At 41.7% G+C, this 12,920-nt stretch overlaps 1 protein-coding gene across 4 annotated transcripts; it reads left to right on the forward strand.

Annotated features, from left to right (window-relative positions):
* Positions 1-6,684: 6,684 nt before the first annotated feature.
* Positions 6,685-12,481, forward strand: ccdc112 (coiled-coil domain containing 112). 4 transcript variants are annotated; one of them, XM_086111586.1, is made up of 14 exons: positions 6,685-6,735; positions 7,222-7,334; positions 7,713-7,834; positions 7,929-8,018; positions 8,717-8,792; positions 8,905-9,031; positions 9,112-9,231; positions 9,328-9,465; positions 9,671-9,771; positions 9,858-9,981; positions 10,045-10,182; positions 11,153-11,251; positions 11,328-11,417; positions 11,994-12,481. In XM_086111586.1, the coding sequence occupies exons 1-14, from the start codon at positions 6,685-6,687 to the stop codon at positions 12,030-12,032; spliced, it is 1,428 nt and encodes a 475-aa protein (XP_085967712.1). In that variant the 3' UTR covers positions 12,033-12,481. The 4 variants fall into 4 exon arrangements, with proteins under 4 accessions (XP_085967712.1, XP_085967713.1, XP_085967710.1 ...); XM_086111587.1 differs by lacking the exon at positions 11,994-12,481 and having other exon boundaries at positions 9,115-9,231; positions 11,328-11,912; XM_086111584.1 differs by lacking the exon at positions 11,994-12,481 and having other exon boundaries at positions 9,858-10,182; positions 11,328-11,912.
* Positions 12,482-12,920: the final 439 nt, after the last annotated feature.

The raw sequence follows: 12,920 nt of genomic DNA on the forward strand, positions 1-12,920 counted from the left end.
TTATACATTGGAAAGTAGAACAGGAAGTTCAAGTTTAACTTTAAATTATGTCGCGTTATGAACATGTTTAAAAAACACGACGGCTGCATAGTTTACACGTCAAGCATGGTAATTGGGAACAGTCGCACAATAAAATCAATGGATGTGATTTTTTTTTATGATAGTTGCATGCACTATTTTGTGTGTGTGTGTGTATTTTTTTGCATGAGTCAGCATGATTTAAGTTCAGCTCCAGGCATGTTGTATATTGCCAAGCCCACAGCTAAATTGCTGCGTCCGTGCACGTGATCTCGAAAATAACAACCAAGCATCCCGGCCTCACTGCTGCCTCCTGGTGTTATCTTCTTTTCCCTGCATATGAAGCGTAAAAAACCCCCAACTGATGATGACATTAAATTATGTTCCATTTTAGTTCTATGTTCCATGCCATCCATTTTCTGATCCGCTTATCCTCACAAGGGTCGCGGGGCATGCAGGAGCCTATCCCAGCTGTCTTTGGGCAGTAGGCGGGGGGACACCCTGAACCGGTTGCCATCTAATCGCAGGCCACGCATAGATGAACGACCATTCGCGCTTACACTCACACATCGGGACAATTTAGTGTTCCATGAACCAGCCATGGATGTTTTTGGAATGTGGGAGGAAACCAGAATACCCGGAGAAAACCCACACAGGCACAGGAAATCCATTCGGTCCGGCATGTATGGTGCCACAGCCTAACTGGTCAAATTCTCGACTGTTTTTTGACATGAATTGGTTTGTTAGATATGTCAGAAATATGATATCACACAACTAGGTCATTTCAGGTTTTATTCAAAATTTTACTCTTTTACGTGAAATTTCAAAAAGAGAGATCTCCAAAAAAAAAAAAAACCGAACAACTAATCAACACTGAACTTGACGTTTCAGATTGTAGAACAGTGTGGAATTGAAACCTAATTAAAAGCTTTGAAAACAAATCCTGAAAATATGTTTCAATGAAGCGCAAAATTGAACTGCAGGCCAATCTTTTATTTTTGGGTTTGTACTTTTATATCCGACTCCTGAGAAGCAGTGCCTTACCAGGCATGAATCTGATCTGAGGAGTTGTTTATGTCCTTTGGTGCTGCTGTTTTGGTTAGCAACCGAGTTCAAATGGCCATGTGCTGCAAAATGAAGCGAAGGATTTGAATGACAGAAGCCTCCCGATGAGGCTTTAAATAAGTCTTCATAGTCCAGGCTGTGCTTCCAGTCGCGGCTGCTCTTTTATTCCAGCACCTTTTTACAAAATATTGACGCCCACATCCTCGGCTGTGAGTCACGGCAGTGAAATACTCAGAGGAGACTGTACAGTACGTGGCGATTCGACATACAGGAAAAAAAAGGAATACCCCATCAGAGGCAACAGAATTCTCAGAGGAATGTAGGCAGACCCGATGAGTCACCCGTTCAGCTCTGTGGCAGGTGGTTTGGTGTCGGCAGCCAACGTGGGCTCCACCTGCATCGTCTCATTTGGCCTTTGCAGGAAAAAAAGAACGCTGGTCATCAGCAAATTTTCTTCGGGGATGGCTTCATGTGTCCTTAAACATATTTTTGTGACTATTTAAAAACATGTCAAAATAGTTAATCCAGTTTTGGGTGAAAGGAACCTAATCTGCTCAAAATCCACAGCTACACAGTGTGCGGGTTAGAAAAACACCCAAGTATTTTATTATGTGTACATAGTAGAATTGGGTTGTCAATCAAGTATGTAGTTAAACAAGCAAAGTATTGAGTAAATTAAAAAATAAATAGTGAAGAAAATAGTTTAAAAAAGGAATTGTGCAGAATTGTAACATAAGTGCGCTGCATGCGCTGCTGCACAGATCTGGCATTGATTATATGTCATTAGGTGGCTTAATGAATTTTTGCCTCCATGAGTGAAAATACAATTTTTATGGGTTCTAGATTGTTGAATTAACCGCAGCTGACCATTCATCTGCAGTGCAGAAGCCAAGAGGTGAACATGTTCTCTCTGGAAGGAGTCTTGGCATCTTTACAAGTCACCAATAACGCCACAAATAGTCACTTGATTTTATTGCTTTTCAAAGTGACTTGCTCCGGGCTTGTGAAAGTTACCAAACAGACCAGAAAACTCAATTGGTCACACTGAATATCCACTTCTTTTGTTTGTTTTATTGTAATGGAAAAAAATAAAACCTGAGCAGTTTCAAACATCAGCTCTGATCGACATGAACACCTGAAGCACATGAATTCTCACCTCCAAATCCAAGCTGGAACCTTAATACATTGTAGATGACCTACCCGAGCTATCTCCAGGAAACAAATCCACAATTTAATCCGACGGTGTCGCTTCCCGCACCACAACTGCGTTTGATTTAACGCAGCTTCTGTTATGTTTGCGCAGCACCGGTGTTACCCAACTGGGAAAGCCAGCAGGCACATTTGAAATGATGACATTCAGTCCAGCCACTGTCGTTGAAAGCTTGAATGAGACAAGGTGGATGACCCCAGGTTGTAATTTCAAAATTACAACAGCTTCGTCCATAATGAGATGATTTTGTTACCCGGTGACATCATTATGCAGTGAAAGGTCACATCAGACAACTGGGTTATTGAAGCTAGGAAAATATGTTTTTTGCTATTGAAGTGGAGGCAGTAGCGTAGTGGTAGCCCACATACTTTTTCATCTTTATTAAAATCATCATCTCCAGAATAATGATTTTCAATTCATGCGTTGACTGTGAAAGCGCGAGACAAAATAAAGACGTCTTGTATCGTATTTGACTTCACTAATGTGATTATCTACGGCCGTTAAAATCAAAGACCACTCAACGTCTTTGATGTTGAAAACGTTTCAGCTTCTCTGAAAAGGCTTCTTCAGCTGTCTCTGGAGCTACATCAAGCCACACGACAGTAAGCAGGCCGAATTTGGAGATTTTTTCCCTCCCTTGTGATCAAAGTCGGCAATTTCTAAGATTGAAAGAACCATTCTAATAGTTTTCGTTTTATTTTTTTATATTGTCTCAACTACAGCTAGGATGCAAACATCTAAAGCAGACTAACTTGCTTTTTTTATATGTCACTGTCATCGTTCAAATAGGTTGGACGGACGAACGGGCGGGCAGGCGGACTGATAGATAGATAGATGGATGAATAGAAAGCCCAAGGCACATGATAGATAGATGGCAGGGAATTGAATCGTCGTGCCACAGCCGCACTTACACAAGGAATGACTTGGTTGACCCCACACCGCACTGTGCTAAGTGCAGTGTGAAAAGGCCTTGACCCTGCAATTCAGATGGGACAGACTCCAGCTCACCCACAACTTCAATGTTGAAAAGTGCCATAGAAAAAGGATGTATGAATGTTGGCTCCCACATCTTTATTAAATATGAAGTACTGATCCGCATTTGTCCAATACATTCTCATTTATGTTTAAAACCTAATACTGGGGGAGTGCAGTTGGTTCGTGTTAAAAACAGCTTGTCATGGTCATGACGCACATGCACATATCCAGTGTCCAGAGAGACTATGATGGATGTTCCAACCCGCTGCTGGTGTCCGTCACCGGCGAGCATGATCCTGCTGCAAATGACAGCTCACAATAAACATTGCTTTGCTTTGACTCTCTTTTTGGGTAAATTGTGCAAATGATAGCACTCCATCTGTCATCTCCCAACATCACTCTTAAAATATTCCATCCATCCATCCATTTTCTGATCCGCTTATCCTCACAAGGCTCGCGAGGGCGAACTGGAGCCTATCCCAGCCGACTTTGGGCAGTAGGCAGAGGACACCCTGAACCGGTTGCCAGCCGATCGCAGGGCACACGTAGACGAACCACCATCCGCGCTCACACTCACACCTAGGGACGATTTAAAGTGTTCAATCAGCCTGCCACGCATGTTTTTGGAATGTGGGAGGAAACCGGATTACCCGGAGAAAACCCACCCCACTCAGGAACAGGGAGAACATTCTCAACTCCACACAGGAAATCCGGAAGCCGGAATTGAACCCTGCACCTCTGCACTGTGAGGCAGACACGCTAACCAGGCAACCACAGGGCCGCCCCTTTTTATCATATGTATTTCTAAATACAATGTACCGGTAATTGCAACAGATGTAGTTGGTGGCACGACTGTCCGTGTTTTATGTTATGTGTTGTGTTTATTATTTTACTTTATGTGAACTGTTTTGTTCAGCGCTTTGTTACAGCTGCCGCTGTTGTGAAAGCGCTATATAAATCAGCATGTGTATTGTAAATGAAGAAAGTTGGCTAAGTAGTGAGAGAGTGATGGTTCGGTCTGTAATCTGTCGGTCGTTAGAGACGTGTGTCAGTAGTGAGGGGGAGTGTCTCACCAAGACTCGCCAGTGGTCTTTTGAAAGCAGTTGAAAATCTGCCAGCGTAAGAGCGCTTGTCACCACGCGGGTGGTGCCAGTGTCGCTTCCTTTCATATGACAGCAGGGGTAGAGTGGCAGCACCTGTGCACTACCGAGTGTCGACTCGGCGCGTACGCAAACACAAACAGCCCGGCGGACACGTCTGCTGTCGCCTCTGCTGCTTCGCACCCTCCTATCACCTCTGCTCCCGCGAGTTTTCATTCATTGTCTTTTCTGTCTGATGCCGCAACCTCTCAAAGATGAAACAGGGCCGCAACCGCTGCTTGTTTTTGAACACAGAAACACACAACATATCCTCGGTGAACATTCACATAATATAAGTCACGTTGCTGTGACTGAACAAATGATGTGCTTTCATGAGGCTTCAAACAACCAAGTCATGACATGCAGAAAAAAAATGAATCGCTTTTGATGTTCTGCAGGCTAGTTAGCACAGGCCTGAAGTTAAAGCACTTAGTGTTCTGCAGAACAAATAGGAGGTCAACTGGGGTTTCCATTGGATTGCTGTGGAGCCATTGAGGTCACTCTGAATTGAATTTGGGACAAATTATTGCGTAGATGTGACATGAGGCATCACTGAACTCCAGAGTTGATCTTCTTCCTTTCATAACTTTGCTGCTGTGAATTGGGAATTTCTCCATTGCGAGACTAATAAAGGTTTTCTTATCTTATCTTCTTCGCCCGCTTGTGATGTTTTGTTTTTTTTTTAGCTTACTGCAGTACTGGTACAAGGGAGAATTGGGAACAGTTGCAGATCTGGGAAGCCCTCGTCAAGGGCTTTAAACTTGATATATGACACAATGTGGTTTCTTGCTTTTTGGGTTTTTTTTGTTTGTTTGTTGCAAATTTCAAAATAAAAGACCAAAATGAACATTTTGAGGACCAATTCAAACCGTTCTGACATTAAACTGTTCTGCTCATTCATATTCCAATGGGGTATTTTTTTCAAAATTTCCTCATAAAAGCCCTGAATTAACATTTTAGGGGCAAAGACCTTTAGTTGCGACACTTTTCGACTGCTTCAAGCCACTTAAATCTGTTCAACTCAATTCCTATTCAATTTCTTTTCCCAAAATTTCTCCACAAAAGCCCAAAATTTACATTTGGGGGGATTTACCTCTAAGTTCCTAATTTTTTGACCAATTTCATCCATTCCATCTTGAAACTGTTCAGCTCATTTCTATTCCAAAATGTTTCAAAAGTACCGCTAATAGCCCAAAATGAACATCTCAGGGGAACTACTTCTAGTTTCCACACCTTTTTGACCAATTCAAGATTTCAAATTAAAAGACCCAAATTAAAATTTTGGTGGGAATTACTTTCCTAATTTTTGGACCAATTCAATACTTTCGTTCTTTCATGTTCAGTGCATTCCCAATCCATTTTTTAATTTTCCAAATACCCCCGCATCCCTCCTCCTTGTACATGTCTGTGTGAAAAAAAAATGCCCCAGAATCCAAGGCACTTTTTCTTCAGGAAGAGAAAAGTTAGTGGCTCTAGTACCCTTTGATCTCGATGTATGTATGCACGTGCCTGTCCCCAAGTGTCAAGACACTTTCCCAGTTAATGAGTAGCATGTGTTTTCACACTCTAGAAGAGTGGCATATATGAATTTGGTTTAGCCAAGGACAAGGACAGGAAATGGTCGTTGTCGAGGAGGAGCGGCTGCTATTTGCAGCAACGTGACAGCTCCCGTGGGAGACACCACATCCTCAATATGTGCACTCAATAATGGAATCTGGTGTCTATATATACTCTTGGTGCCTGTCGCTTGACTTTTATTATAGCTCCTGGCCCTGATACATTAAAAGGCTGCCGCAAAAAGGCTGGTGTAATTCTATCTATAGAGGTTAATTTGCTGTTTAATTGTTATTTTATTTTATTTTTTACTTTGACAGACTTCACAACATCGTTGTAGAGCAAGAAGGTCCTCCTCAAGGGCTTTAATTTGCTATATTCCTTGATGTGGGTTGTGTGTAATGCATTGTTCACCTTGACACAACCATATCATCCATTGTTTAGCTTGATAACACATGGAGAACCTTTTGAGCTGACCTCCCTCAAAAATCTCAATGAAATACTTCAAAAATATATAAAAACTCAACGATTATTATAGATTTGTAGAGATCAAATTAATTGAGAAATAAAAAAATAATCTTTGTCCTCTCCACACTATATATAACAGAGAGGGCTACTGAGCACTCCTACAGTACTGTGCAATTAGCGCCCTCTGCTGGATATTAGGCGTAAAACTTCTCAGTTTCCTCTTCTGCAAAGCGCTTTTCCGTTTGTGTCATTCCAATGCCCCAATCTAACATGGCAGCCATAGTAACCGCCCGTCAACATTTCTCGGTAACTATCACAGTTAAATCGCCGATATACATTACTTCAATATATTATTTAACTTATTTTGTGGCAGTTAAGATGTGCGTATAAAGCAGCAGAGGATATTCATTTTGGTTTTTCTAGTTTGTAATTCTTAAAGGGTGCGTACAATGTAAGGAGTAATTTCTCAACCCGCCGGTTGGTTAACGTTAACGCTAAAAATTCAACCAGACTAAAATTTACCAGTTACCGATGATAGGCTTTTCAAAAACACTAGTGCATAATATTCATACTTTTAAAATTAAGTCCTTGTTATATACACGGTTAAAACATTGTATGGTTGTCGTTAGTTGCTTTTGTTTTGATGTCGCTTATGTGACGTCATATTGTGAGTAGTAATATTAGTATGATTATAGTGAGTTATATATGTGTGTGTGTGTATGCGTGCGTGCGTGTGTGAGAAACGACTGAAATAAAGCTTACTGAGACGCGCCTGCACATTATTGCATAAAGCAGGAGGATTCGGACCCTCCGTCCTCCCCTGCTGACACAGGCGGTGTGGAACAGAGACAGTCCAGACTGAAAGCCACGCAGTTTCTCAAGGAAGCCAAAACCACCAGGAGGCTGTAAGTTTAATGCTTTAGCATCCCAGCGCAACGCATAGAAAATCATTTGTTTGGGGATGCTTTTCTAGACAATTTGTTAATATGTAGAATACGTTTTTCCCCCATTGCAAATATAAATACGGCTGAAATCTGTACAGAGCAGCCTGGAGAGAGTCACATGTAGCGCTTTGCTATGCCATAATACTATTTTGTATCTATGGTTGTCTTACTCTTCTTTGCATCACTGGTATCCTTCTCAAAAAAGGCATTGAAAACACAAAGTACAATTGTAGAGTTGGACACTCACTAAAACTGAAGTTATAGGAGATTTTTGTGCGACTTTCGAGGAAAACAAATGAAACTGTGGTTTAATTTTTTTTAATGTCCTTTTACTCCCAGTGTTGACAAGTTGGAAAAAGACAGGTCGCTGATTTTCCAGTGGAAGAAAAATGGATGGACTGACATGGCAACAGAGCTGGATGAGTATGAGAAAGCACTGGTTGAACAGAGAAGTGCAGAAAGTGAGTCACAGTATGTCCATCACGCCACTTCTAACATGCCCTCGGGGACGTGATTGTGTTTCTATTCATTCGGTTTTGTTGCTTTGTCCTTCAGAGATGCAACTGCAGAAGCAGCTGGCCAAGATTAAAGATGGTGTCAGACAGTTTCAGCAACAACTGATAGACATGAAACCAAGTACAGAATGTAAGTCACACCGTTTAACCTCTTATGAGCAGAATGGAACCTCCAACGATGGACACAATCCTTTCTGCGATACAAAAATATTTATGGTCAACATTAAAATACAGCAGCGAGGTAGAATGTTCATCAAATTTTATTTGATAATACTGTATTGAAAGCCACAGTATGTTGTCTGGTTGTCTGAGAGGGAAGAAATTTCATTTGTGCTGTATGTTGAACATACAGCGCATTTGACAATAAAGTTGTACTTGACTTGCCTTAAAACTGTGCTTAAATGTCGGGGGGAAATGTACTTACGCTGTTATTCAATTGAAATGTACTGCAAAAACAAATGTGATGAAAATGTTACTTACATGACTGCAAAAAACAAACAAACAGTTCTTAAAAATTAAATTACTGGATTTAGGCAGTCTCACATACCACCAGAGGCACGTTCACATCAAACGTAAGAATTTTTGGACTGTATGTTATTGATATTTAATGAATGACATTGCTCACATTTTCCTGCAGGAAATGGAACTTATTGGGAAGTTAAGATCGCGATCTTAACTTCCCAATAAGTTCCATTTCCTGTTCTACGAATATGATCACTTTTTGTCCTAGAATTGAGTTGTGGCATAGAATACAAGCTATATTTATTTTTGTTTATTTATTTATTTTTTTAACCTAGACCAAAAAAGTAACTGTTGTTTATTTTGCAGTGATTGAGAAGCTGAAGGAAATAATGGCCGAGGTGGAATGTTCAATCAACAATTTCAAGGAAAAGCAGCGCTTATGGTAAAAACACTTCAGTCCTTTTACGCACATGAAGTTTTTATGCCTAAAATGACAGACACTGAAAATATATGTACGGTTCACAATAAATTCAATTGTATTTCTCCTCTTCAAGCTTCGGAGAGTTACTGAAGAAGGAGAGCATGTGCGCACAGGAGATGGAGGCCTATGAGAGGAAGGTCGAAAGTTGGAGTCAGTCCAGCAAGTCAGACTCGAAAGTCTCTCCCGCTTCATCTGTGAAGGTTTACGTCTCCCCCTCTTCCTCCTTCTCTTCCTTCTCTTCTCTGTCAAATTTTGTTGAGCTCTGCTGTTGTCTTGACAGCAGAGCAAAGCCTTGGACCAAGACCTGCCCGCCGAGGTGCGAGCACTGGAAGCTTTCCTTCAAAGGACGGGAGGCGTCTGCGGCGGTTGGGAGGAATTTGATCACCAGGCCTTCCTCAAGGTACAGTACGTCCGCTAGACCACTTTTTGCTCGGTGCCTTTTTTCGTAACTCAATTGCATCGCGGATCACGTATGAGTCATCGGCTTGATTGACAGGTGTGGACAAAGTGTGGTGGGCGGGCGGGCTTCAGGAAAGAGGCTAAACTGTATCTACCCAGTAAAAGTCAGCAGGAAATGGAGGAACACGAACGCTGGTACCAGGAGCTGATCCACCTGCAGGACGAGAGGAGAGAGGTCATGACTGAATGTGATGCCAAACGGCAAAATGCCCCCTTGTTCTTAAAGCAAATGTTTGTTATTGGTAGCAGAAATTAGCACGTAATAATGGAGTCCTTCCATAATCATTTAAATAAATAAGTCAGAACAATTAAAATCTATTTGTGACACTTCAAAATGTTTCCAAATTGATTCTGATTCTTCGTATGCTTATAATGTGTAGGCCATCCGAAGGTGGAAAAGCAGGAAGCAACTGGAACGCCAAAGGCACTTGCAGAAGCAGGCGAAAGTGGTGGAAGCCGAGAAGAGGAAAAAAGACGCAAGGTGCCAGCAGAACAAGCAAGGGAGTAAAAGTCCAAACAGAAAAGCCAAATGCTTATGACAGATTGTTATGTTGTACTTTTTACAAGTGAGGAGGAGAAGAAGTTGTTGGCTCAGCGACTGAAGGCGCGGAAAGAGGCCAAGAGAAGGAAAGAGGAGCAGGCGGGGAAGCAGAGACAAGTACGGGAGAGCCACAAGAACAGAATGGCCAAGGTACGGAACGAGCACCAATTCCATGTTGAAGCATCACACTGTGGAATGGATTCATTTGAGCAGCAGGAGCGTTCTGGTCAGCGGGAGGCCAAGATGAGCCCCGGGGAGGAACTGCAAGATGGGAGAGGAGAGGAAGAGGACCACAGGCGGAAAAAGAGGAAAAAGCAGGCAACAAAAAACATCAAATACTTGATGCAAAGGGTACTGAACACAGTCTGTCTTGACATCCTGGAATCATGGGATCTGTATTTGTAACAATCCAAATGCTACTTTGAGCAGGGAACCAGCGGCCATTTCAGCCTTTATAAGGGGAGGGCCATACAAAATTTATGGGAAAAACATGTTACATTATGTGCGTGAGTGGTGGGATACACTGAGGAACAATTTGAAAAAAAAATCTGATGAGTTAGATTTTTATGCACCCTGTAACCTAAGAAAATGAGAAGCTGTCCACCGTAGTAACCGCTGTCCCTCAAAGGGTTAAAATAGGCAGGCTGATTCCAAAAACGTTTTTTTTTCTAGACATACCAACAGCCAAGGGGACTTCCTGCACTTTTAGTTTCAAAACAAAGCTCTATCTTCTCTGTAAGTCTAAAATTATTAAAATGTTATTTATTTATTTATTCAACAAGCACGCTTCATGTCATTTCCACAAAGTTGAAAGTTGGAGTTGGTATTTTCCTTTAATTGTGGTGCCAATATTTCCACTTTTACTGCAAAATTAATATCAGCTCCAAAAAAATGAGTTAGCCCTGCGATTGGCTGGCAACCGGTTCAGGGTGTCCCCCGCCTACTGCCCGAAGACGGCTGGGATGGGCTCCGGCACGCCCCGCGACCCTTGTGAGGATAAAGAGGATCAGAAAATTGATGGATGGATGGAATATGAGTTATTGGCTTCCCCGACTCCTCATAATCTGTATCGGTATTGGCCCTGAAAGAAAAAAAACGGGCACGAGGGTTAATTAGTTAGAACATCTACAAATCTGAACTCCCGACTGCACTGTTTGGAGTGTGCGTGTTTTCCTCATGCTTGTATTGCTCATAGGTGTGAATGTGAGTTTGAATAGTTGTTTGTTGTTAAAATACACATACTGCCTGACAACCAGTCCACGGTGCCACCCAAGATTGGTCGCCAATGCAATTGCATTCTATTTTGTCTTATGAACTACAGGATCTCGCGCGGGTGCATGCCAAGCGCCAGGAGAAGCTTCTGAGGCAAAAAGAGGATGAAGAGCGTCAGGAGAGGATCATTGCTAAGCTCAAGGAGAAAGTGAGCACTGTGGATAAAAACAAAAGTCTATATTCTGTATTACTTTTTTCAAAATGTCGTTTTATTCCTGGCACAGGTGGACGGTCACATAGTCAGAGACCCGTCGAGGTTGACACGGCCCACGAAGGGATGGGAGGAGCGCCTGAAGAGCATGAGACCATCAGGAGTAGGACATACAGTATATTTCACATGTCTCAGAGGTCGTTTGTAAGACTTTGATTATGATGACTTATAATTATTACACTTCAGCACTTGCATAATGGCATTTTTTAAAATCCGGTAATCCCTGAATATGTTTACGTTTTTCTTTAGAACAGCGGTTCTTAACCTTTTTAGAGGTACCGAACCCAACCAGTTAATATGTACATTCACCGAACCATTCATGTGTGAAAATAAATAAATATATTTTTTATAAATTCAAAATATAAAAAACCCCCGCATTTATTAAAAACAGAAAAAAGTAAGTAAAATTTCAAGAGCCAAGTATACTTTTTTTTTGTACGACGTACTATCGCGACAGTCACACGTTGTCTACTAAGCGAACTAAATTTCCCACAGCACTGATTGGACAAGCAATGTCATGTGATCATCTGCAGCCAGTGATGGCCAAGCGGGCGTGTCATAACTTATTAACACGTTGAGTCGCGTCTTACCCTCCATGGCAGAGGCTGAAGTTCGATCGAACCCAGGTTAAAAACCACTGCTTTAGAACCTACATTTTATTTATTTGTATTTTTTTCAGAGCTTTTCCCATCTGGAGACTGGAGCTCTGAAGACTTGAAGCATTCAAACAGCTTACACGATGATTATTCCTTCGTGTATTCAGTCATTATTCCAAAATTTTGTTTTGGTGTTAGTCTGTCTAATTGACCTCATTAAAGTGCATTGTTTTTTTTTTGTCCCACTGCTGTATCAAATGACTCATTGCTGCTTCCATTTAATAATTAAAAAATGAGTCTCACTAGTGGTTAGAATGTCTGCGCGGAGCGCGGATGCGTATTTGGAACTGAGAATCACCGCTTGGAATTGAAGCGAATTTACATGGGATGAGAGAAGTTCACAAATCTTTTTTTTTAATCAGTGGACTACAGCTTTGTGTTTACTTTCAAACTTAGCTTGTAGCATATGTGTGCGCATTTTGAGCATGACGTTTCTGATCCACCGGTGAAAGGATTCTCTTTAATCTAAGTGCTTCAAAGAAAAATGAATAGTGGTTTACAATTGCATGACTGGCCGTGCCTTATGTTATGTCCATCCATCCATTTTCCGATCCGCTTTATCCTCGCAAGGGTTGCGGGAGGTGCTGGAGCCTATCCCAGCCGTCTTCGGGCAGTAGGCGGGGGACACCCTGAACCGGTTGCCAGCCAATGTTATGTGTTAGGATAAAGATTGTTTCTCTATTTGTGCCCTCCAATCAGATGGCTTGCAGTCCAGGTTGGACACTTCCTCCTGCCTCCCGCCTCCCGCCTAAAGTTACTTGACAAAAAGAGCAAAGAACTGACATAAGTTTCACAAAAATTGGACAAATATTGATGAATAGTCCTGGCTAAAACTAAATTTAAAATTTAGGCGTAGGAACACAGTTTTATCGTAAATCAAAGACAACCTGTACGGGATACAATACAAAAACTTCACATTGTGACACTCTTATTTAGAAAATTAATTCTGC

The sequence above is a fragment of the Hippocampus guttulatus genome, chromosome 5 (assembly GCF_054856545.1).
Source record: "Hippocampus guttulatus isolate MCC_2025c chromosome 5, RoL_Hgut_1.0, whole genome shotgun sequence".
Taxonomy (NCBI): Eukaryota; Metazoa; Chordata; class Actinopteri; order Syngnathiformes; family Syngnathidae; genus Hippocampus; species Hippocampus guttulatus.

Excerpts from the sequence above, each read along its gene's own strand:
- ccdc112 (XM_086111584.1), top strand. The coding sequence starts at position 6,685 with ATGCCCCAATCTAACATGGCAGCCATAGTAACCGCCCGTCAACATTTC. Across the intron at positions 9,466-9,670 it reads TGCAGGACGAGAGGAGAGAG|GCCATCCGAAGGTGGAAAAG; the intron begins GTCATGACTGAA and ends TATAATGTGTAG. Across the intron at positions 11,252-11,327 it reads TTGCTAAGCTCAAGGAGAAA|GTGGACGGTCACATAGTCAG; the intron begins GTGAGCACTGTG and ends TTCCTGGCACAG.